We start from the raw sequence: 25,325 nt of genomic DNA, 5'->3' as shown, positions 1-25,325 counted from the left end.
GTTTCAAGAAGTACGAAGTGTCTGTTACGTCTAGGTGTTAAGCGTTAATAAATGCTTAACATTATCGAAAGACAACAGATTGTGATTGTGTTGAATTGTGTTTGGGGAATAAAGATATTCATGGTTTTAAAATGGTAGTGGTAATATTTATTCAGTACAGAAATTTGTAGGTGGCTTAACTTACCCTGTCCTGCCCTCAATTTACCCCATACGCGCGGTAAGTTGTGCCAAGAGACCACTTTTTATTGACAAGCAATGTTTTCAAAACTGCAATGTTTAAATTAATTCTGATTATTTCCAGGGATATACATCCTGAAATATATGTAGATATCTTTGTTAGAAACAATACTATATTTCCCTTGACGGAGTAATGGCTCAACTTACCCCACTCTCCCCTATGGAGCAACACACGCATGCAGACACAGACACACACACACTCCTCTCTAAACTCAGATTGACCATCACACGAATTGATCGCTGATTTTGGAGTTTTTTTCCTCCTACTTTTATTCATAGAGATTGGTGCATTTTTATCTGTAATGTTTCTTATTAAATGTCTCTTGCCAAACCAGTGGAGAGTTTTCCTATTAGAATGAATAACTAGTTTTGCAGTAGTTTCCTTAGTCCTCTGCATTGGAATGCCACACAGACCTAAAAGGAAGGGATTCCCAAACCTTCCATAACAAAGCTATCACCTACAGAAAATGAACCTGGAGAAGAGTCCCCTAAGCAAGCTGGTCCAGGGGATCTGTTCACACACACTAACAGACCCCACAGAGCCCATGGGCTGTTGCTCTGATCTGCTATACACCCACACTAACAGACCCCACAGAGCCCATGGGCTGTTGCTCTGATCTGCTATACACCCACACTAACAGATCCCACAGAGCCCCTGGGCTGTTGCTCTGATCTGCTATACACACACACTAACAGACCCCACAGAGCCCATGGGCTGTTGCTCTGATCTGCTATACACCCACACTAACAGACCCCACAGAGCCCATGGGCTGTTGCTCTGATCTGCTATACACCCACACTAACAGACCCCACAGAGCCCATGGGCTGTTGCTCTGATCTGCTATACACCCACACTAACAGACCCCACAGAGCCCATGGGCTGTTGCTCTGATCTGCTATACACCCACACTAACAGACCCCAGACCCTGATCTGCTATACACCCACACTAACAGACCCCACAGAGCCCATGGGCTGTTGCTCTGATCTGCTATACACCCACACTAACAGACCCCACAGAGCCCATGGGCTGTTGCTCTGATCTGCTATACACCCACACTAACAGACCCCACAGAGCCCATGGGCTGTTGCTCTGATCTGCTATACACACAAACACAAACAGACCCCACAGAGCCCATGGGCTGTTGCTCTGATCTGCTATACACCCACACTAACAGACCCCACAGAGCCCATGGGCTGTTGCTCTGATCTGCTATACACACAAACACAAACAGACCCCACAGAGCCCATGGGCTGTTGCTTGATCTGCTATTCACACACACTAACAGACCCCACAGAGCCCATGGGCTGTTGCTCTGATCTGCTATACACACAAACACAAACAGACCCCACAGAGCCCATGGGCTGTTGCTTGATCTGCTATACACACACACTAACAGACCCCACAGAGCCCATGGGCTGTTGCTCTGATCTGCTATACACACAAACACAAACAGACCCCACAGAGCCCATGGGCTGTTGCTTGATCTGCTATACACACACACACTAACAGACCCCACAGAGCCCATGGGCTGTTGCTTGATCTGCTATACACACACACTAACAGACCCCACAGAGCCCATGGGCTGTTGCTTCATATGCTATACACACAAACACAAACAGACCCCACAGAGCCCATGGGCTGTTGCTTGATCTGCTATACATACAGTACATATGGCCTGATTTGGTTGGGAGGAGGAGGAGGAGGAGGAAGGACTAAAATAAGGGTAATTAAATAGTACTTGGAGGATGAGGATCCATCTATATTAGTCTGTGTGTCGTTGGGTCTCTGTTGTATATGCAACACACACACACACACACACAAACACACACACAAACAAACACACAAACATACAAACACACATTGTCTGATCTGTTGAATCTTCCTCGGTCTGTCGTATATATACATCACACTCTTCTCTGTGATGGATGGATTCCGTCCCTGGTGCGGTGCTGAATCACTTTAATTGGGCTGTTTTGCTAGGCTCAGGTCTTAATGCCAGAGCAGAGCTCCCCAGTCCACGGCGGCCGTCTGTGCCCATGTTTATGGCACCCACGTCCTTGTCAGCCCCATGAAAAACAGTCTCTCTGGCTCCTGCTACTGATGAAGCCTGGGAACTAAATCTGTTGGAAAGAGGCCATCACCATTCCCCTCGGTCGCTTATAGAACATTACACACCCAAGGACAGAGATTGGTCACTTTTGTTAAGATGTATTTCACTTGCTTTGGCAATGTAAACATGTGTTTCCCATGCCAATAAAGCCCTTTGAATTGAATTGAAATGAGCTTGTTGCAGAGAAACATATTAGCAAATCTATAATCTGTGATCACTATAGACATAGAGAGAGAGAGAACAGCATTTCAGTGAGAGAGAAACTAACTCATTAGCTATACTGTAAGCTGTCATCACTATAGGCTTAGTAGTGTGTTGTTTTTCAGTTGAAGGAAGCTTTAAGATTCCCCTAGCCGTTTTACTGTGGCTGTGGGTCATCTCTTTAGAACAGCAGGCAAGCTTGGATTACTGCTCTCTTTGTCCTGCTTATGACAAAAGCCTTAATGACAGAGTAAATTCCACCATATCAAATGATTGGCCGTGGAGGTTGGAGACTCTATGGAACATAAAGGTTTAATTGCCTGCCAACTCCCTGCCCAGTTCTTTACGGCACCTTTACCATTCATGTTTATACCTGACTCCCCTCTCTCTCCTTCTCTCTTTCTCCTTTCAGTTCAAGGCAAAGGGCTTTATTGGCATGGGACAAATATTGCCAAAGCAAGTGAAATAGATAATAAACAAAAGTGAAATAAACAATCAAAAATGAACTGTAAACATTACACTCTGATTGCACACTGTGGTATTTTACCCAATAGATCTTTATGGGAATTTATCAAAGTTGGACTTGTTTTCAAATTCTTTGTGGATCAGTGTAATCTGAGGGAAATATATGTCTGGAATATTGTCATACGTTTACCAGGAGGTTAGGAAGTGCTGCTCAGGTTCCACCTCATTTTGTGGGCAGTGTGCACATAGCCTGTCTTCTCTTGAGAGCCAGGTCTGCTTACGGAGGCTTCTCTCAATAGCAAGGCTATGCTGAGTCTGTACATAGTCAAATCATTCCTTAAGTTTGGGTCAGTCACAGTGGTCAGGTATTCTGCCATGGTGTACTCTCTGTGTAGTCCCAAATAGCATTCCAGTTTGCTCTGTTTTTTGGTAAATGATTTCCAATGTGTCAAGTAATTCCCTTTTTGTTTTCTCATTGTTTGGTTGGATCTAATTGTGTTGCTGTCCTGGGGCTCTGTGGGGTCTGTTTGTGTTTGTGAACAGAGCCCCAGGACCAGCTTGCTTAGGGGGCTCTTCTCCAGGTTAATTTCTCTGTAGGTGATGGCTTTGTTATGGAAGTTTTGGGAATCTGTTCCTTTTAGGTGGTTGTAGAATTTAATAGAAGGCCCTTCTTGCCTTGTCTCTCAGATCATTCACAGTTTTGTGGAAGTTACCTGTGGTGCTGATGTTTAGGCCGAGGTATGTATAGTTTTTGTGTGCTCTTGGGCAACGGTGTCTAGATGGAATTTGTATTTGTGGTCCTGGCAACTGGACCTTTTTTGGAAAACAGTTATTTTTGTCTCATTGAGATTTATTGTCAGCGCCCAGGTCTGACAGAATCTGTGCAGAAGATCTAGGTGCTGCTGTAGGCTCTCCTTGGTTGGGGACAGATCTAGGTGCTGCTGTAGGCTCTCCTTGGTTGGGGACAGATCTAGGTGCTGCTGTAGGCTCTCCTTGGTTGGGGACAGATCTAGGTGCTGCTGTAGGCTCTCCTTGGTTGGGGACAGATCTAGGTGCTGCTGTAGGCTCTCCTTGGTTGGGGACAGATCTAGGTGCTGCTGTAGGCTCTCCTTGGTTGGGGACAGATCTAGGTGCTGCTGTAGGCTCTCCTTGGTTGGGGACAGATCTAGGTGCTGCTGTAGGCTCTCCTTGGTTGGGGACAGATCTAGGTGCTGCTGTAGGCTCTCCTTGGTTGGGGACAGATCTAGGTGCTGCTGTAGGCTCTCCTTGGTTGGGGACAGATCTAGGTGCTGCTGTAGGCTCTCCTTGGTTGGGGACAGATCTAGGTGCTGCTGTAGGCTCTCCTTGGTTGGGGACAGATCTAGGTGCTGCTGTAGGCTCTCCTTGGTTGGGGACAGATCTAGGTGCTGCTGTAGGCTCTCCTTGGTTGGGGACAGATCTAGGTGCTGCTGTAGGCTCTCCTTGGTTGGGGACAGATCTAGGTGCTGCTGTAGGCTCTCCTTGGTTGGGGACAGATCTAGGTGCTGCTGTAGGCCCTCCTTGGTTGGGGACAGATCTAGGTGCTGCTGTAGGCTCTCCTTGGTTGGGGACAGATCTAGGTGCTGCTGTAGGCTCTCCTTGGTTGGGGACAGATCTAGGTGCTGCTGTAGGCTCTCCTTGGTTGGGGACAGATCTAGGTGCTGCTGTAGGCCCTCCATGGTTGGGGACAGATCTAGGTGCTGCTGTAGGCTCTCCTTGGTTGGGGACAGATCTAGGTGCTGCTGTAGGCCCTCCATGGTTGGGGACAGATCTAGGTGCTGCTGTAGGCCCTCCATGGTTGGGGACAGATCTAGGTGCTGCTGTAGGCCCTCCATGGTTGGGGACAGATCTAGGTGCTGCTGTAGGCTCTCCTTGGTTGGGGACAGAATAACCAGATCATCAGCAAACAGTAGACATTTCACTTCAGATTCTAGTAAGGTGAGACAGGGTGCTGCAGACTGTTCTGGTGCCTTCGCCAGTTCCTTGATATATATGTTGAAGAGGGTGGTGTTCAAACTGCATCCCTGTCTCAGCCCACGGCCCTGAGGAAAGAAATGTATGTTTTTTGCCAATATTAACTGCACACTTGTTGTTTGAAATGTTATGTTGTCGTATGTTTTTCCCCCAACACCACTCTCCATCAATTTGTATAGCAGACCCCCTCATGCCAAATTGAGTCAAAAGCATTTTTTGAAATCAACAAAGCACGAGAAGACTTTGTCTTTGTTTTGGTTTCTTTGTTTGTCAATTAAGATGTGCGGGGTGAATATGTTTTCTGTCGTGCGGTAATTTGGTAAAACGACAATTTGACATTTGCTCAGTACATTGTTTTCACTGTGGAAATGTACGAGTCTGCTGTTAATGATAATGCAAAGGATTTTCCCAAGGTTGCTCTTAACCCATATCCCACAGTAGTTATTGGGGTCAAATTTGTCTCCACTTTTGTGGATTGGGGTGATCAGTCCTTGGTTCCAAATATTGAGGAAGATGCCAGAGCTGAGGTAGATGTTAAAGTGTGTAAGTATAGCCATTTGGAATTCGTGATTTGTATTTTGTTAAATGTAATTGGAGAATCCAGCGGGTTCTGGAAGTTTCCCTTCTTTCTCTCTCTCTGTCTCTCTCTCTCACTCACTCACTCACTCACTCACACTGTCTCTATCTCCCTCTCTTTCTCTGTTTTCCCTCTCTCAATCTTCTCTCTCAATCTTCTCTCTATCTTCTCTCTTCTTCTCTCTATCTTCTCTCTCTATCTTCTATCTTCTATCTCTCTCTCTCTCTCTCTCTCTCTCTCTCTCTCTCTCTCTCTCTCTCTCTCTCTCTCTCTCTCTCTCTCTCTCTCTCTCTCTCTCTCTCTCTCTCTCTCATTTTTGGACACCTGAAGGATTCTAAGAGGCCCCAGTGTTGATGGCTGTGAAGCATGAGGCTTGTCTGATCAGATAAGATTGGCTTGATCTGTCAAACACTGATCTGTGTCTCCTGGAGCCCTGGAAAAGGTATGCTTCAGCAGAGACAGGTCACTGTGAGAGGGAGAGATGGATAGTGGAGGGGATCGAGAGAAGGAGGGAGGTAGTGGAGTAGAGAAGGAGAGAGTGACGGAGAGATAGTGGAGGAGAGAAAGAGGAGGGGAATTGGGGAGAGAGAGTGAGAGTCTGTCGTGGTGTGTGGGTGGTAAGGAGCGATTATCGCTAAACAAGGGCAACCTTGGTGCTTGAAGCCCACACTTTGGCATATATTTACTGCACAGAGAAAAGAGGCTCTGGACTCTCTCTCTTTCTTGTTACCTTCACAATGCACATTGTAACGTCACAAATGGCAGTATACACATTCTTCTTGTCAAATTGCTACGACTTGAATGTCCCAGTTGTGTATTTGTTCGTTGTTAGTGACTTCTCCATGAGTGTAGTCTGCAACAATTAACTTGAACACTATAGTGCTTGTTAACAGTAGCACAGTTGTGGCCTCCCGGGTGGCGCAGTGGTTAAGGGTGCTGTACTGCAGCGCCAGCTGTGACATCAGAGTCCCTGGGTTCGCGCCCAGGCTCTGTCGTAACCAGCCGCGACCGTGAGGTCCGTGGGGTGACGCACAATTGGCCTAGCGTTGTTAGCGTCGTTAGGGAGGCGGGCCTGCTAACCAAGGTTGCCAGGTGAACGGTGTTTCCTCTGACACATTGGTGTGGCTGGCTTCCGGGTTGGATGCGCGCTGGTTGGGTTGTGTATCGGAGGACGCATGACTTTCAACATTCGTCTCTCCCGAGCCCGTACGGGAGTTGTAGTGATGAGACAAGATAATAGCTACTACAACAATTGGATACCACGAAATTGGGGAGAAAAAGGGGTCAAATAAATAAATAATAATAATAATAATAAAAACAGTAGCACAGTTGCATTTAATAACTATACTGAACAAAAATCTAAATAAGGTAAGGTGTTGGTCACATGTTTCATGAGCTGAAATAAAAGATCCCGGAAGTGTTCCAAATGCACAAAAGCTTATTTCTCTCAAATGTTGTGCTCAAATGTGTTTACATCCCTGTTAGTGAGCATATTTTATTTTCTAAAATAATCCATCCACCTGACAGGTGTGGCTGATTAAACAGCATGATCATTACACAGGTGCACCTTGTGCTGGGGACAATAAAAGGCCACTCTAAAATGTGCAGTTTTGTAACACGACACGATGCTACTGCTGTCTCAAGTTTTTGAGGGAGTGTGCAGTTGGCATGTCCTACTGCAGGAATGTCCACCAGAGCTGTTGCCAGATAATGTAATGTTCATTTCTGTACCATAAGCCACCTCCAACGTTATTTTAGAGAATTTGCCAGTACGTCTAACCAGGCCTCACAACCGCAGACCATGTGTAACCACGCCAGCCCAGGACTTCCACATCCAGCTTCTTCACCTGAGACCCACCACCCAGACAGCTGATGAAACTAAAGAGTATTTCTGTCTGTAATAAAGCCCTTTTGTGGGGAAAAAACATATTCTGATTGTTGGCGCTGGCTCCCTAGTGGGTAGAGTTATGCCCTCCCAGGCACACCCATAGCTGCACCAGTCATGTGAAATCCATAGATTAGGGCCTAATACATTTATATCAATGGACTGACACCCTTATATGAACAGTAACTCAGTAAAATCCTTGAAATTGTTGCACGTTGCATTTATATGTTCAGCATACAGTAGACAGTCTTCTCGCCTTCCATTTAACCCATATCCCTAAGGTATTTCCTTAATCCTGTTCAAGCAGAGCTGCCAGGCATGCTTCGATGCGTTTCAGGCAAGCAGCTATGTGTGAAGCTAACTGGAGCAAGACATATATACTGCCTTCTGCCATCCACGACCATAGAGCTGTATTAAAACTGCTTGAGCGACCGACCACCCGTCACAAAACTAAATGTTCCGAAAAGGATTGGAGTTGCTACGCTGCTAAAGGACAGGCTATGGGACACTCTTCATTAAAAAGAGATGGAGAGGGAGAGAGAGGGTGAGAGGGAGAGAGAGGGTGAGAGGGTGAGAGGGAGAGAGAGGGTGAGAGGGAGAGAGGGTGAGAGGGAGAGAGGGAGAGAGAGGGAGAGAGAGGGAGAGGGAGAGAGAGGGTGAGAGGGAGAGAGAGGGATAGAGAGGGAGAAAACGAGAGAGAGAGAGGGGGAGAGAGAGGGTGAGAGGGAGAGAGAGGGTGAGAGGGAGATGTAGTGGTATCAGGCACGCTGTCACAGTCAAGTGCCAGGAAGACAGTCATTTGATCACAGGAAATGATTAGATACATAGCACACAGGAAAAATGGATAGGTATGGCAATTTTATAATGAGATGGGTTCTTGTCAGTGTGGGTGTTGTACTCACTGTGTTATAAGTGTCTCCTACTTAAAAGGATGTTTTCAGCTGCGGTCTCCACTTTCACTGTTGGAATAGCAGGCACTAGACAGTCTACTGTCATTTCCGTTTTGAAACAGAAGGGAGCTGTTATACTCTAGCTGTAAGCCCATGCTGTTAGCATCAGGAGAAGGGCTCATTTATGTTTTATTCAGTGTCAGAGGCCTCTCTCTGTTTTACAAGGAATTATGAAATAAAGAAAAGTACAAGGTCAAGAAAAGGGAGATTTTCAATTTATTTTGGGAGACCTTTGCAACCGATGCCTGTCTCAGTGTTGCTATAGTATGCTGAAAGTTTCTCTGTTGCTGCTGTGGGTGAATTATAGGTTCCTCATGCAACATCTGCCCACATAATTCATCTTGACAAAGCATCTCTGAGGCTTTCTTTGACTGAAATAAACACCACCGTTAAATGAATAACGCTAGATAAGACTGTCTCTAGAAGTCAACAAAATGCAACCTATGCCTAAGCAAATATACATGACAAAGGAATATCTATAAATTCTTCAGTATCTTATAACGAAAACAGGCCAGTTGCTCCTTATACAGTATTCAGTACATATAGTCACTCCAAGAGGAATAAGGTACTCAATGTGACTAAGTCTTTACAATCCCTGCAGGAATTGAACCCATGACCTTGGAGATGAAGGACCTTTGCTAACAGTCAATGGAGTGGTCTAGTTTCTTATTAATAGAACTGTGCAGCAAAGTAGAGTAGATTATAGCTTTAGTGTTGTCCAAAGTCCTGTAGTCCAGTAGCACTGACCTTTCTGGTGTCAGTGAGTGAATGAGTGACCCTTTGACCTGCCCTGTGTGACACATACTGCATAAACACTGCTTAGTCAGAGGCTGCATCCCAAAGGCAACATATTCCCTATATAGTGCACTTCTTTTAAAATAGAGAGCCATTTGGAGTACAGCGTCAGAGTCAGACATCCACTCACAAACACACAGCCTTGAAGCTCTATGTGGTACTCTGTGTACCGGCCTTCCAGTTCTACTCACTGACTCATTTAACACTGAGGTCAAACAGGCTAAAGGGCCTTTGATGTGTTCAGTTTGTCCCTCAGGGGCCACCGTCACACAGTCGTGACCTCACCCAAAGAAGGATGCTGAGACTGGCAGCTACTCCAAGGCTACAAGGTAGTATAGAGTTCAGTACCGCCCCCACACCTACACCTCACATTCCCACCACCTCCTCCTTTAAAAACTAGAGTCAAGACTCACAACACATTCCATCAAAGAGCTTTTCCACTCAATTCCACTCAACTTAAGTCAAATGTACACTATTTTCTCATGGTTCACTGTGTAATGAGAATGTGTCAATCTTTTCCCTTCACTCGTCTTCGGTTATTGACTCTGTGGTCAAGTGTTTTATGGGTTGTGGAGATCATTTGTGTTATGTGATGACATAGCCTCCAGCTAAGATATTTCTGATAAACACATTTGAAGTGTTCTGTTTAGGGGGAGTACTCTCAACTACGATGTTTGCCATATCACATCTAATATCCCATCTAATATTGAATGTAATGTCACATGTAATGTCACATCTAATATCACATCTAATGTCACATCTAATATTACATCTAATATTACCTCTAACATCACATTGAATATTGGATCTAATATCACATCGAATATTGGATCTAATATCACATCGAATATTGGATCTAATATCACATCTAATGTTAGATCTAATATCACATCTAATGTTAGATCTAATATCACATCGAATATTGGATCTAATATCACATCTAATGTTAGATCTAATATCACATCTAATGTTAGATCTAATATCACATCGAATATTGGATCTAATATCACATCTAATGTTAGATCTAGTATCACATCTAATATCACATCTAATATTACATGTAATGCCACAACTAATGCTACAGAAAGTCAGTATCTCTTTCTGAGGTGTTTTTAGGATGGCACTTTAGTTTCTGGAATAGCTTATCCCATTCTATAGTTTTTCTTCCGAGCTACTAAGACTGCTACTAAGGAAATAGTGTGTGATCACAAAGGACAACTGGAATATGTTACGATTATGGCTCACTCTAAACTCCAGACAGAATCCTTGCTAGTGAAGAAACACAGCACTTACTTTATGAAACAGAGACTGTTTCTCAGACTGTTTATTGTCCTTAGCGTTCGCTGTGCTATGATGATGCATCTTTCCTTGATTTAGTGCATAACCTGCACTTCCAATAGGGGACTAGCACTGTACCCCTGGTCTGCCCGCCCTGAAGCCCTTGTTTATGATAACTCATTTTTAAGAATCTAGAAAATGGAGTGTGCCCCTTTGTCTTTTATTTTCCGTTAGTCAGCAAGGTCGTGGAGCAGAATACAAATGCCCTGTGTCTCTGAATCAATTATTCTGTGGTACCTGCTATGTGTTGTGAGAGAGAGAGAGAGAGAGAGAGAGAGAGAGAGAGAGAGAGAGAGAGAGAGAGAGAGAGAGAGAGAGAGAGAGAGAGAGAGAGAGAGAGAGAGAGAGAGAGAGAGAGAGAGAGAGAGAGAGAGAGAGAGAGAGAGAGAGAGAGAGAGAGAGAAAATCAAATCTCCATCAGCCATTACTGCCTTTACTCAGAAGAGAAATAGCCTCTACTGGCTGAGTCTGGAATGGAGGGGGCGAGCCTAGGAGGGTGGCTGGGACGGGGCTGTAAGGTTTAAGGGGCTCTAGCCAGCTTTATTTCAAAGGGAAGTGTGAATGAAGGGAATAGGTGGTGCAGGTACCTCACGGCTAAAAATGTAATCTCCAGACTGGCTGCTGAATAAGCAAAAGGGCTCTAACCTCTGAAGGTGAAATGTAATCTCAACTCACTGACAGGCACATTACATCAGCACAGGACAGCTAAACCACCAGCCAATAGCTATGGGTGTCTCACTCTCTACTTCTGTCTGTCTCTCTGTCTGTCTGTCTCTCTCTCTGTCTATCTCTCACTGTCTTTCTCTCCCTCTGTTTCTCAGTGACACACACACACACACACACACACACACACACACACACACACACAGAGATAGACACACTGACACAGACAGACAGACACACACACACTCCCCCACTTTCTTTCTCTCTAGATGATGAGAGCTTGTTATCATCATCACATTGAAGACCGACTTAGACTTCAGAGTTACTTCCTACACCCTATAGCTCAGAGGATTTTTCTTGTTATTTCTTATCTTCCTTTTTGTGTTGGTTCATATAATCTCATCCTGGCTTGGATGTCACCCACTATTGGCCATCTGAAATATCTGAACAAAAAGCATCAATCATACCAATGGAATAACAAGGTAGTCGATTTGTGTCTCAAAACCATGCAGGCCACTTTCTAAGAATGATGAATTTGTTGGGAACCTTTATGTTTTGTCAAGGGTTGGGATATACATATTGACATGTTTTCAGACACAGTACATGTTTGCAAGAGGCTGGAATGACGTTGCAGGTAAGTTATCGGGATTGTCTTTTGATATTTCTCTTCCCCTGATCGATAAACCCACACAGCAAGTACACCAGCAGGGATGTCCAATGTGTAAGTCGCTCTGGATAAGAGCGTCTGCTAAATGACTTAAATGTAAATGTAATGTCCCAACCAACACAGATTGCCCCTCAGGACTAGGAGCTGTGCTCCCCTGCTCACTAGATGGGGCTGTGGAGAGCAACCACCCTCCCTCCACCCATCTACCTGTATCCATTGCTGCATGTTAACCCTTTCCCTCCCCCTCTAGTTTCCTCTCCCAGTCTTCCAGTCACTAATCACCTGGAGACTGAGCATGCCGCTGTTGCAGTGCCTGTAGGATGGCCTATGGCCCTTTTCTTACCTACAGAGAAAAAAAAGTTCAATCTTTTTTTTTGTTCCATCTATGCTGTTCTGTGTTTGACTTCCTCTCTCCCTCCCTCCTGTCTGCTTCCTGTCATCAGTGGAACGTTGAGGATACCATGGACTATGTGAGTAGGAGGCGTGTGTAGTGTGTGCTGGGTGCGATGCAGTTTGAAGGTCCATGGGCCCATGGGGAGCTCTCTTTGTTCTCTCTCCCTATCCTCTCCCAATCCCTCTCCCTTTCTCTCTGTCTGGGGACTAACACTCTCTCCTTCCCTTAACCTCAAGCAGTCAGACTCGTAGGAGCATTTCACTTTAGAAAGAAAGAGCTAGACAGGGAGCACATAGTATGTGAAATAAGATTTTCCACGTCAGAATAATTCATGTAATGTGTACCTGTAATAGGGTAAAGTGCCTCTTCTTCCTTAAAACAGATTTCTATGATATGAGTCATAACCTATACATGACCTTAACTGAGCATTATTATCATGCTACAGTTTATCTCGTAAGTTCTCTAGCTATAGCCTAGTCCTATTCATGTCTTCCACTCCACTCTCTTCCATCCTAGGCCATTTTCACTGCACCTCTATTTCTACTCTCTGTTTTCACTATCTACAGTATCTTTTTCTGGATGGATCTTCTCTTTATAGCTAGATCTTAATTTACACATACAGATAACTGCCAAAATAAAGGAAACACTTGGGTAAATGAGGGATATAAAGTATATTGAAAGCAGGTTCTTCCATACAGGTGTCGTTCCTGAGCAGTTCCTAAGCAATTAACATCCTATCATGCTTAGGGTTGTGTATAAAAATGCTGGGCAGGCCCAGATGCCGATTATTTTGGCTACCATGGCTATGCCCCCATAGGATGACAATGCCCCCATTCGCAGGGCACGAGTGGTCACTGAATGGTTTGATGAGCATGAAAATTATGTAAACCATATGCCCTGGTCATCTTAGACACCAGATCTCAACCCAATTGAACACATATGGGAGATTCTGGAGCGGCTCCTGAAACACTGTTTTCCACCACCGTCAACAAAACACCAAATTATGGAATTTCTTGTGGAATAATGGTGTTGCATCCCTCCAATAGAGTTCCAGACACTTGCAAAATCTATGCCAAGGAGCATTGAAGCTGTTCTGGCTCGTGATGCACAACGCCCTATTCAGACACTTTATGTTGGTGTTTCCTTTATTTTGGCAGTTACATGTAGATAGTAATGCTTCTCCACCTTTACTCTCTGTCAGTCTGTCAGTCATCAATCAGTCAGCAACCTTCTTACAGCAGGTCCCTTTCTCGTCCAACTGAACATTTCACTTGTCACAAAACAGGAACAACATTTATTTTTAGGAATTCTCATGGAAATGTCTTTGTCTCATTTCTTCCTTAAAATGCTTCTCCTTTCCTCCTTATGCTTCTTACTTACCAAGTGTGTTGTGTGAGGAAGGTGGGTGGTGCTGGGAGTGTGGAGGGTGTTGGTGTACGGCTCAGAGTGTGGAGGGTGTTGGTGTACGGCTCAGAGTGTGGAGGGTGTTGGTGTACGGCTCAGAGTGTGGAGGGTGTTGGTGTACGGCTCAGAGTGTGGAGGGTGTTGGTGTACAGCTCAGAGTGTGGAGGGTGTTGGTGTACGGCTCAGAGTGTGGAGGGTGTTGGTGTACGGCTCAGAGTGTGGAGGGTGTTGGTGTACGGCTCAGAGTGTGGAGGGTGTTGGTGTACGGCTCAGAGGGTGTTGGTGTACGGCTCAGAGGGTGTTGGTGTACGGCTCAGAGGGTGTTGGTGTACGGCTCAGAGTGTGGAGGGTGTTGGTGTATGGCTCAGAGTGTGGAGGGTGTTGGTGTATGGCTCAGAGTGTGGAGGGTGTTGGTGTACGGCTCAGAGTGTGGAGGGTGTTGGTGTACAGCTCAGAGTGTGGAGGGTGTTGGTGTACGGCTCAGAGTGTGGAGGGTGTTGGTGTACGGCTCAGAGTGTGGAGGGTGTTGGTGTACGGCTCAGAGTGTGGAGGGTGTAGGTGTACGGCTTGAAGTGGGGGAGTGTGGAGGGTTTAGGGAGGCGAGTGTGTGAGAAATCTGGTTGGGGGTGGAGCGCAGGGGGTTCTCAGGCAGAACTGTGAGTTCTAGTCCATGTCCCAACTGCCCCCTATTCCATTTAGTGTACTACTTTTGAATAGAGTCTGTTCCCTGGACAAAAGTAGTGCACGGGAATATGTTTCTGTTGTGTTATGGAAGGTGCACACGGCCCTGTGATGCAGACTGTTGATTTGTTGGTCTGTATGTTTCTGTTGTGTTATGGAAGGTGCACACGGCCCAGTGATGCAGACTGTTGCCCTGTGATGCAGACTGTTGATTTGTTGGTCTGTATGTTTCTGTTGTGTTATGGAAGGTGCACACGGCCCTGTGATGCAGACTGTTGATTTGTTGGTCTGTATGTTTCTGTTGTGTTATGGAAGGTGCACACGGCCCTGTGATGCAGACTGTTGATTTGTTGGTCTGTATGTTTCTGTTGTGTTATGGAAGGTGCACACGGCCCTGTGATGCAGACTGTTGATTTGTTGGTCTGTATGTTTCTGTTGTGTTATGGAAGGTGCACACGGCCCTGTGATGCAGACTGTTGATTTGTTGGTCTGTATGTTTCTGTTGTGTTATGGAAGGTGCACACGGCCCAGTGATGCAGACTGTTGATTTGTTGGTCTGTATGTTTCTGTTGTGTTATGGAAGGTGCACACGGCCCTGTGATGCAGACTGTTGATTTGTTGGTCTGTATGTTTCTGTTGTAGCCTTTCTTTTTGTGTTGTTTATATATTGTTGTTGGCCAATTTACTGTTTGTGCATTCATGCATACCTGTGTGTGTGTGTGTGTGTGTGTGTGTGTGTGTGTGTGTGTGTGTGTGTGTGTGTGTGTGTGTGTGTGTGTGTGTGTGTGTGTGTGTGTGTGTGTGTGTGTGTGTGTGTGTGTGTGTGTGTGTGTGTGTGTGTGTGTGTGTGTGTGTGTGTGTGTGTGTGTGTGTGTGTGTGTGTGTGTGTGTGTGTGTGTGTGTGTGTGTGTGTGTGTGTGTGTGTGTGTGTGTGTGTGTGTGTGTGTGTGTGTGTGTGTGTGTGTGTGTGTGTGTGTGTGTGTGTGTGTGTGTGTGTGTGTGTGTGTGTGTGTGTGTGTGTGTGTGTGTGTGTGTGTGTTGGTGGATACTATCCCACCTCCTCTGTATAGAGATTCATATTCTGATACCATCCTAGAATAAACAGACAGAGGTCCCGGACTCACAGTGTCACAGGGAAATCAAACCCATCCCATCCATCCCTCACAGAAACAGAAAGTCCCCCCGGGACTGGAATGCTCTGCTCCAGAGTCTTTTGACATCATCTGTGAGAGGAAAGAAAAATGTATCAGAGTGGCAGGAGAATCTGTTCCTAATGCCAGACATGTTCAGATGTAGGTTCTTCATTTTAGCCAGTTTGCTAAAAAAAGGAAAATAATTTCCTGCAGCAACAGGAAATGTGGATAATAATTCATGGACATTTGTGTAGTGGAAATGTACTTTAAAAAAAAACTTTTTAAACATCAAATACAAGTACAAGTTTTAAATATCCTACATTACAACAGGGTCGTCAAATTAAGATCCTACATCTGAAGATCTGATGGTGATTGAGGGTTAGGGTGAGGGTTAGGCCTTCCTGGTGATGGAGGTGGAGGGTTAGGGTGAGGGGTAGGCCTTCCTGGTGATTGAGGTGGAGGGTTAAGGTGAGGGGTAGGCCTTCCTGTTGATGGAGGGTTAGGGTGAGGGTTAGGCCTTCCTGGTGATGGAGGTGGGGGGTTAGGGTGAGGGGTAGGTCTTCCTGGTGATGGAGGGTTAGGGTGAGGGTTAGGCCTTCCTGGTGATGGAGGTGGAGGGTTAGGGTGAGGGTTAGGCCTTCCTGGTGATGGAGGTGGAGGGTAAGGGTGAGGGTGAGGGGTAGGCCTTCCTGGTGATGGAGGGTTAGGGTGAGGGTTAGGCCTTCCTGGTGATGGAGATGGGGGGTTAGGGTGAGGGGTAGGCCTTCCTGGTGATGGAGGTGGAGGGTAAGGGTGAGGGTGAGGGGTAGGCCTTCCTGGTGATGGAGGGTTAGGGTGAGGGTTAGGCCTTCCTGGTGATGGAGGTGGGGGGTTAGGGTGAGGGGTAGGTCTTCCTGGTGATGGAGGGTTAGGGTGAGGGTTAGGCCTTCCTGGTGATGGAGGTGGAGGGTAAGGGTGAGGGGTAGGCCTTCCTGGTGATGGAGGTGGAGGGTAAGGGTGAGGGTGAGGGGTAGGCCTTCCTGGTGATGGAGGGTTAGGGTGAGGGTTAGGCCTTCCTGGTGATGGAGGTGGAGGGTTAGGGTGAGGGTTAGGCCTTCCTGGTGATGGAGGTGGAGGGTAAGGGTGAGGGTGAGGGTGAGGGGTAGGCCTTCCTGTTGATGGAGGGTTAGGGTGAGGGTTAGGCCTTCCTGGTGATGGAGGTGGGGGGTTAGGGTGAGGGGTAGGCCTTCCTGGTGATGGAGGTGGAGGGTTAGGGTGAGGGGTAGGCCTTCCTGGTGATGGAGGGTTAGGGTGAGGGGTAGGCCTTCCTGGTGATGGAGGTGGAGGGTTAGGGTGAGGGGTAGGCCTTCCTGGTGATGGAGGGTGAGGGGTAGGCCTTCCTGGTGATGGAGGGTTAGGGTGAGGGGTAGGCCTTCCCTGGTGATGGAGGGTTAGGGTGAGGGGTAGGCCTTCCTGGTGATGGAGGGTTAGGGTGAGGGGTAGGCCTTCCTGGTGATGGAGGGTTAGGGTGAGGGGTAGGCCTTCCCCGGTGATGGAGGGTTAGGGTGAGGGGTAGGCCTTCCTGGTGATCGAGGTGGAGGGTTATGGTGAGGGGTAGGCCTTCCTGGTGATCGAGGTGGAGGGTTAGGGTGAGGGGTAGACCTTCCTGGTGATCGAGGTGGAGGGTTAGGGTGAGGGGTAGGCCTTCCTGGTGATCGAGATGGAGGGTTAGGGTGAGGGGTAGGCCTTCCTGGTGATCGAGGTGGAGGGTTAGGGTGGGGGTTAGACCTTCCTGCTGATCGAGGTGGAGGGTTAGGGTGAGGGGTAGGCCTTCCTGGTGATCGAGGTGGAGGGTTAGGGTGAGGGGTAGGCCTTCCTGGTGATCGAGGTGGAGGGTTAGGATGAGGGGTAGGCCTTCCTGGTGATCGAGGTGGAGGGTTAGGGTGGGGGTTAGACCTTCCTGCTGATCGAGGTGGAGGGTTAGGGTGAGGGGTAGGCCTTCCTGGTGATCGAGGTGGAGGGTTAGGGTGAGGGGTAGGCCTTCCTGGTGATCGAGGTGGAGGGTTAGGGTGAAGGTTAGGCCCTCCTGGTGATTGAGGTGGACTGGTTAGTGTTAGGCCCTCCTGGTGATTGAGGTGGAGGGGACCAGAGGACTTGATCTGAAGCCTACTGGTACTGGAAGTCATGACGACTTGATTGGCTTTATTTAAACAAGCCTTGACGGAGTTCCCTTGGATGTAGAACAGAATCATTCATCATGTCTAATCTACGTCCTGAATGGCATCCTATTCCCTATATATTGCACTGCTTTTGACCAGAGCCCTATGGGCCGTATGGGTCCTGGTCAAAAGTAGTGCACTATATAGGGAATAAGGTGCCATTTGTGATGCAACCCATGACTTAATGTTAAATGTTTAATATATTCCCTCCCATGGAATCTATCCATACATTCCCAGAGAACCAGAGCCCCCCACCCCCCACCTCCTCCACCCCCCTCTGGATTTTAAAGAGAGAGAGAGAGGGAGAGATAAGAGACTGACTGACTGATTAATTTTTCAAATTGAAAAGGAGAAAACACTGCAGGGTCCAAATCTTAAAAGGAAAACTGTACATTTAAAATAATGAAGCTTTTAAAATAAATGTTATTGCTTCAGATGACTCATATTTCCCTCTTACTTCTAACTCTCCAACTCCCTTACTGAAAGATGGGGTGGGGTTTGGGGGAGGGTTACATAAACCCTAAGTGAGCCATCTTTTCTCAAAATAGCCTACTACAGAGACCGCCAGCCTGCTCTGCTCAGCAGCATGTCTGTGATTAATTAGCAGGAAGGGAAGAGCTTTTTAATGAATGTCATGCAATAAAGATGTGAGAGGCTAGCCATGAAATCATGATGAAACATTTGTTTGGTCTCTGGGAATCAGAGCTGGCTTGTATGGCCATGCTCATTTCTATGGTTGTTAGCTGCAGCTTCGTGGTCTGTCATCTCATCTCCTCTCCTCACAAGACTGGGCTGAGCGCCGTGCCCCAGGCACCTACAGGCTGGGCTGAGCTCCAGGCTCCAGGCACCTACAGGCTGGGCTGAGCTCCATGCCCCAGGCACCTACAGGCTGGGTTGAGCTCCAGGCCCCAGGCACCTACAGGCTGGGCTGAGCCCCGTGCCCCAGGCACCTACAGGCTGGGCTGAGCTCCAGGCCTCAGGCACCTACAGGCTGGGCTGAGCCCCGTGCCCCAGGCACCTACAGGCTGGGCTGAGCTCCAGGCCCCAGGCACCTACAGGCTGGGCTGAGCTCCAGGCCCCAGGCACCTACAGGCTGGGCTGAGCTCCAGGCCTCAGGCACCTACAGGCTGGGCTGAGCTCCAGGCCCCAGGCACCTACAGGCTGGGCTGAGCTCCAGGCCCCAGGCACCTACAGGCTGGGCTGAGCTCCAGGCCCCAGGCACCTACAGGCTGGTACCACAGGCGGCAGGCTGGTGGAGGGATAAGATGGAGGGATGGGGGATGAGTCTTCCTGGGTGTTCTCAGTTGGAAACCCCCCTCCTGTCTTTGACTTCCTCTCTTCAGTCTGAAGCGCATCCATCTATCCGGACTGCGTCCCAAATTGCACCCTATTGCCTTTATGGTGCACTACTTGTATGTCGGTGTCCCTACAGCCCTGGTCAAAAGTAGTGCACTATATAGGAAATAGGATGCCATTTGGGACATACTGCTGGTCTTTACTCTCTCACTCATCTCATCAGCCCTGGAGGAAATGGATCCCCACTCAGTCCGAGGAGAAAGAACCTCTCCAACTCTTTTATGGGCTCAAAGGAGCTCTGTCTCTTTAGGTGTCTTCATTTTAATGAGTTCCTTTTGAAATGGAGAGGAACATGTACGAGGGTGTGCACTTTGATATTGTGTGTGTGTGTGTGTGTGTGTGTGTGTGTGTGTGTGTGTGTGTGTGTGTGTGTGTGTGTGTGTGTGTGTGTGTGTGTGTGTGTGTGTGTGTGTGTGTGTGTGTGTGCGTGCGTGTGTGTGTGTGTGTGTGTGTGTGTGTGTGTGCGTGCGTGCGTGCGTGCGTGCGTGCGTGTGTGTGAGAAAGAGAGATCTCAAGTTTTGATTTGTGTCATGTGTGTGTATTTTGTGTGGTTTGTGTTGGTGTGCTTAATGGGGTTTGCTTATTATAGCCTACACTTGACATTTGGATACAAACTGCTTTAAAGGCTGTGGTTCTGGCCAGTCAGAGAGAGAGACCAAGAACAACTCTGAACACTTTAACTTGGGGCGTATCTTCAAAAGTGCCTGACTTGTGTACTGCTTTTGATCAGAGCCATATGGGACCTGGTCAAGAGAGGGACTCAGAGATCAAGACTGTGACTTTATTTGGGTTTTAGAATTCAACACTGTCTTTGTGTTTTTGGGCTGTATAGCATCTATATTAAAAGAGAATGTCACTATTTTGGAACCTAATATGTATCTAATTTGAGGCTCAGCAAGTAACTCGCTGCTTGGTTACATTTTTCAAAACCAAGTGAAAATGTAAGAAAAAGTGTCTGGAATCTTCTACAACATGCCAGTTACATCAAATATACTTATTATGTTCCTAAATAGTTACATTCTCATTTAATATTCCCCACGGGACACGGTGGTACTGAGACACGGTGGTACTGAGACACGGTGGTACTGAGACACGGTGGTACTGAGACACGGTGGTACTGAGACACGGTCGTACTGAGACACGGTCGTACTGAGTGAGACACGGTCGTACTGAGACACGGTCGTACTGAGACACGGTCGTACTGAGACACGGTCGTACTGAGTGAGACACGGTCGTACTGAGACACGGTCGTACTGAGACACTGTCGTACTGAGACACTGTCGTACTAAGACAATGTACTGAGACACTGTACTGAGACACGGTGGTACTGAGACACGGTGGTACTGAGACACGGTGGTACTGAGACACGGTGGTACTGAGACACGGTGGTACTGAGACACGGTACTGAGACACGGTCGTACTGAGTGAGACACGGTCGTACTGAGTGAGACACGGTCGTACTGAGTGAGACACGGTCGTACTGAGACACGGTCGTACTGAGACACGGTCGTACTGAGTGAGACACGGTCGTACTGAGACACGGTCGTACTGAGACACTGTCGTACTAAGACAATGTACTGAGACACTGTACTGAGACACTGTACTGAGACACGGTCGTACTGAGTGAGACACGGTCGTACTGAGACACGGTGGTACTGAGACACGGTGGTACTGAGACACGGTCGTACTGAGACACGGTCGTACTGAGTGAGACACGGTCGTACCTAGACACGGTCGTACTGAGACACTGTACTGAGACACGGTGGTACTGAGACACGGTGGTACTGAGACACGGTGGTACTGAGACACGGTGGTACTGAGACACGGTGGTACTGAGACACGGTACTGAGACACGGTCGTACTGAGTGAGACACGGTCGTACTGAGACACGGTCGTACTGAGACACGGTCGTACTGAGTGAGACACGGTCGTACTGAGACACGGTCGTACTGAGACACTGTCGTACTAAGACAATGTACTGAGACACTGTACTGAGACACGGTCGTACTGAGTGAGACACGGTCGTACTGAGTGAGACACGGTCGTACTGAGACACGGTGGTACTGAGACACGGTCGTATTGAGACACGGTCGTACTGAGTGAGACACGGTCGTACTGAGACACGGTCGTACTGAGACACAGTCGTACTGAGACACTGTACTGAGACACGGTCGTACTGAGTGAGACACGGTCGTACTGAGTGAGACACGGTCGTACTGAGACACGGTCGTACTGAGACACGGTCGTACCGAGACACGGTCGTACTGAGACACTGTACTGAGACACTGTACTGAGACACAGTAGTACTGAGACACTGTACTGAGACACGGTCGTACTGAGACACGGTGGTACTGAGACACGGTCGTATTGAGACACGGTCGTACTGAGTGAGACACGGTCGTACTGAGACACGGTCGTACTGAGACACAGTCGTACTGAGACACTGTACTGAGACACGGTCGTACTGAGTGAGACACGGTCGTACTGAGTGAGACACGGTCGTACTGAGACACGGTCGTACTGAGACACGGTCGTACCGAGACACGGTCGTACTGAGACACTGTACTGAGACACTGTACTGAGACACAGTAGTACTGAGACACTGTACTGAGACATGGTAGTACTGAGACACTGTACTGAGACACTGTACTGAGACACAGTAGTACTGAGACACTGTACTGAGACACGGTCGTACTGAGACACGGTGGTACTGAGACACGGTGGTACTGAGACACAGTGGTACTGAGACACGGTGGTACTGAGACACGGTGGTACTGAGACACGGTGGTACTGAGACACGGTGGTACTGAGACACTGTACTGAGACACGGTCGTACTGAGTGAGACACGGTCGTACTGAGACACGGTCGTACTGAGACACGGTCGTACTGAGACACGGTCGTACTGAGACACGGTCGTACTGAGACACGGTCGTAGTGAGACACGGTCGTACTGAGACACGGTCGTACTGAGACACGGTCGTAGTGAGACACGGTCGTACTGAGACACGGTCGTACTGAGACACTGTCGTACTGAGACACCGTCGTACTGAGTGAGACACGGTGGTACTGAGACACGGTGGTACTGAGACACGGTGGTACTGAGACACGGTGGTAAGGAGACACGGTGGTACTGAGACACTGTACTGAGACACTGTACTGAGACACTGTACTGAGACACCGTCGTACTGAGTGAGACACGGTGGTACTGAGACACGGTGGTACTGAGACACGGTGGTACTGAGACACGGTGGTAAGGAGACACGGTGGTACTGAGACACGGTGGTACTGAGACACGGTGGTACTGAGACACGGTGGTACTGAGACACGGTCGTACTGAGACACTGTACTGAGACACGGTGGTACTGAGACACGGTGGTACTGAGACACGGTGGTACTGAGACACGGTGGTACTGAGACACTGTACTGAGACAGACACGGTGAGACACGGTGTACTGAGACACGGTCGTACTGAGACACGGTCGTACTGAGACACGGTCGTACTGAGACACGGTCGTACTGAGACACGGTCGTACTGAGACACGTACTGAGACACGTACTGAGTGTACTGAGACACTGTACTGAGACACGGTCGTACTGACAGACACGGTCGTGAGACACTGTACTGAGACACGGTGTACTGAGACACGGTCGTGAGACACGGTCGTAGAGACACGGTCGTACTGAGACACTGTACTGAGACACGGTCGTACTGAGTGAGACACTGTCGTACTGAGACACGGTCGTACTGAGACACGGTCGTACTGAGACACGGTCGTACTGAGACACGGTCGTACTGAGACAATGTACTGAGACACTGTACTGAGACACGGTCGTACTGAGACACGGTCGTACTGAGACACTGTCGTACTGAGACACTGTCGTACTAAGACAATGTACTGAGACACTGTACTGAGACACGGTGGTACTGAGACACGGTGGTACTGAGACACGGTGGTACTGAGACACGGTGGTACTGAGACACGGTGGTACTGAGACACGGTACTGAGACACGGTCGTACTGAGTGAGACACGGTCGTACTGAGTGAGACACGGTCGTACTGAGACACGGTCGTACTGAGACACGGTCGTACTGAGACACGGTCGTACTGAGTGAGACACGGTCGTACTGAGACACGGTCGTACTGAGACACTGTCGTACTAAGACAATGTACTGAGACACTGTACTGAGACACTGTACTGAGACACGGTCGTACTGAGTGAGACACGGTCGTACTGAGACACGGTGGTACTGAGACACGGTCGTACTGAGACACGGTCGTACTGAGTGAGACACGGTCGTACCTAGACTGAGACACTGTACTGAGACACGGTGGTACTGAGACACGGTGGTACTGAGACACGGTGGTACTGAGACACGGTGGTACTGAGACACGGTGGTACTGAGACACGGTACTGAGACACGGTCGTACTGAGTGAGACACGGTCGTACTGAGACACGGTCGTACTGAGACACGGTCGTACTGAGTGAGACACGGTCGTACTGAGACACGGTCGTACTGAGACACTGTCGTACTAAGACAATGTACTGAGACACTGTACTGAGACACGGTCGTACTGAGTGAGACACGGTCGTACTGAGTGAGACACGGTCGTACTGAGACACGGTGGTACTGAGACACGGTCGTATTGAGACACGGTCGTACTGAGTGAGACACGGTCGTACTGAGACACGGTCGTACTGAGACACAGTCGTACTGAGACACTGTACTGAGACACGGTCGTACTGAGTGAGACACGGTCGTACTGAGACACGGTGGTACTGAGACACGGTCGTACTGAGACACGGTGGAGACACGGTCGTAGTGAGACACGGTCGTACTGAGACACGGTCGTACTGAGACACGGTCGTAGTGAGACACGGTCGTACTGAGACACGGTCGTACTGAGACACTGTCGTACTGAGACACCGTCGTACTGAGTGAGACACGGTGGTACTGAGACACGGTGGTACTGAGACACGGTGGTACTGAGACACGGTGGTAAGGAGACACGGTGGTACTGAGACACTGTACTGAGACACTGTACTGAGACACTGTACTGAGACACCGTCGTACTGAGTGAGACACGGTGGTACTGAGACACGGTGGTACTGAGACACGGTGGTACTGAGACACGGTGGTAAGGAGACACGGTGGTACTGAGACACGGTGGTACTGAGACACGGTGGTACTGAGACACGGTGGTACTGAGACACGGTCGTACTGAGACACTGTACTGAGACACGGTGGTACTGAGACACGGTGGTACTGAGACACGGTGGTACTGAGACACGGTGGTACTGAGACACTGTACTGAGACACGGTTGTACTGAGTGAGACACGGTCGTACTGAGACACGGTCGTACTGAGACACGGTCGTACTGAGACACGGTCGTACTGAGACACGGTCGTACTGAGTGAGACACGGTCGTACTGAGACACGGTCGTACTGAGACACTGTACTGAGACACGGTCGTACTGAGACACGGTCGTACTGAGACACTGTACTGAGACACGGTCGTACTGAGACACGGTCGTACTGAGACACTGTACTGAGACACGGTCGTACTGAGACACGGTCGTACTGAGACACTGTACTGAGACACGGTCGTACTGAGTGAGACACGGTCGTACTGAGTGAGACACGGTCGTACTGAGACACGGTCGTACTGAGACACGGTCGTACTGAGACACGGTCGTACTGAGACAATGTACTGAGACACTGTACTGAGACATGGTAGTACTGAGACACTGTACTGAGACACAGTAGTACTGAGACACTGTACTGAGACACGGTCGTACTGAGACACAGTACTGAGACACTGTAAAATGAGTGAATGATACTATCCAACTCTGAAATGTCAGTTTATGACAACAGCACCTTACCTTTTTACTTTTTCATTCACACAGACAATATTTATTTAATTTATTTCAAAAACCTTGTTTGGGGCAAGTTGTAAAATACAACAATGATTCAACCAAATGTATGCACATGTGGGACACAGACACACAGTAACTAATATTGGATATTCAGTTTTTATTTGTGTAGAACACATACAGGGAGCATCTTGAGGCAGCAGATCTTGAGGATAGATAATCTTGAGGACAGATCATCTTAAGGATAGATAATATTGAGGACAGATCATCTTGAGGACAGATCTTGTTGAGGGCAGATCATCTTGAGGACAGATCTTGTTGGGGACAGATCTTGTTGGGGACAGATCTTGTTGGGGACAGATATTGTTGGGGACAGATCTTGTTGGGGACAGATCTTGTT

The 25,325-nt window shown here is 48.1% G+C and overlaps 1 protein-coding gene across 20 annotated transcripts in view; it reads left to right on the top strand.

The window, feature by feature from the left end:
• LOC123996746 (receptor-type tyrosine-protein phosphatase F-like) overlaps positions 1 to 25,325 on the top strand; it is a 454,750-nt gene that overhangs the window by 346,733 nt on the left and 82,692 nt on the right. For 15 of the 20 annotated variants that reach the window (XM_046300391.1, XM_046300410.1, XM_046300406.1 and 12 more), the window contains one exon: positions 12,326 to 12,352. The exons of the other annotated variants lie outside the window; for them this stretch is intronic. In XM_046300391.1, coding sequence (XP_046156347.1) covers positions 12,326 to 12,352 — 27 coding nt within the window. The remainder of the gene's footprint in view (positions 1 to 12,325; positions 12,353 to 25,325) is intronic. 20 annotated transcript variants of the gene reach the window in all.

Source organism: Oncorhynchus gorbuscha, linkage group LG15, assembly GCF_021184085.1.
Source record: "Oncorhynchus gorbuscha isolate QuinsamMale2020 ecotype Even-year linkage group LG15, OgorEven_v1.0, whole genome shotgun sequence".
NCBI lineage: Eukaryota > Metazoa > Chordata > Actinopteri > Salmoniformes > Salmonidae > Oncorhynchus > Oncorhynchus gorbuscha.
This window is presented reverse-complemented; position numbering and strand designations above follow the sequence as displayed.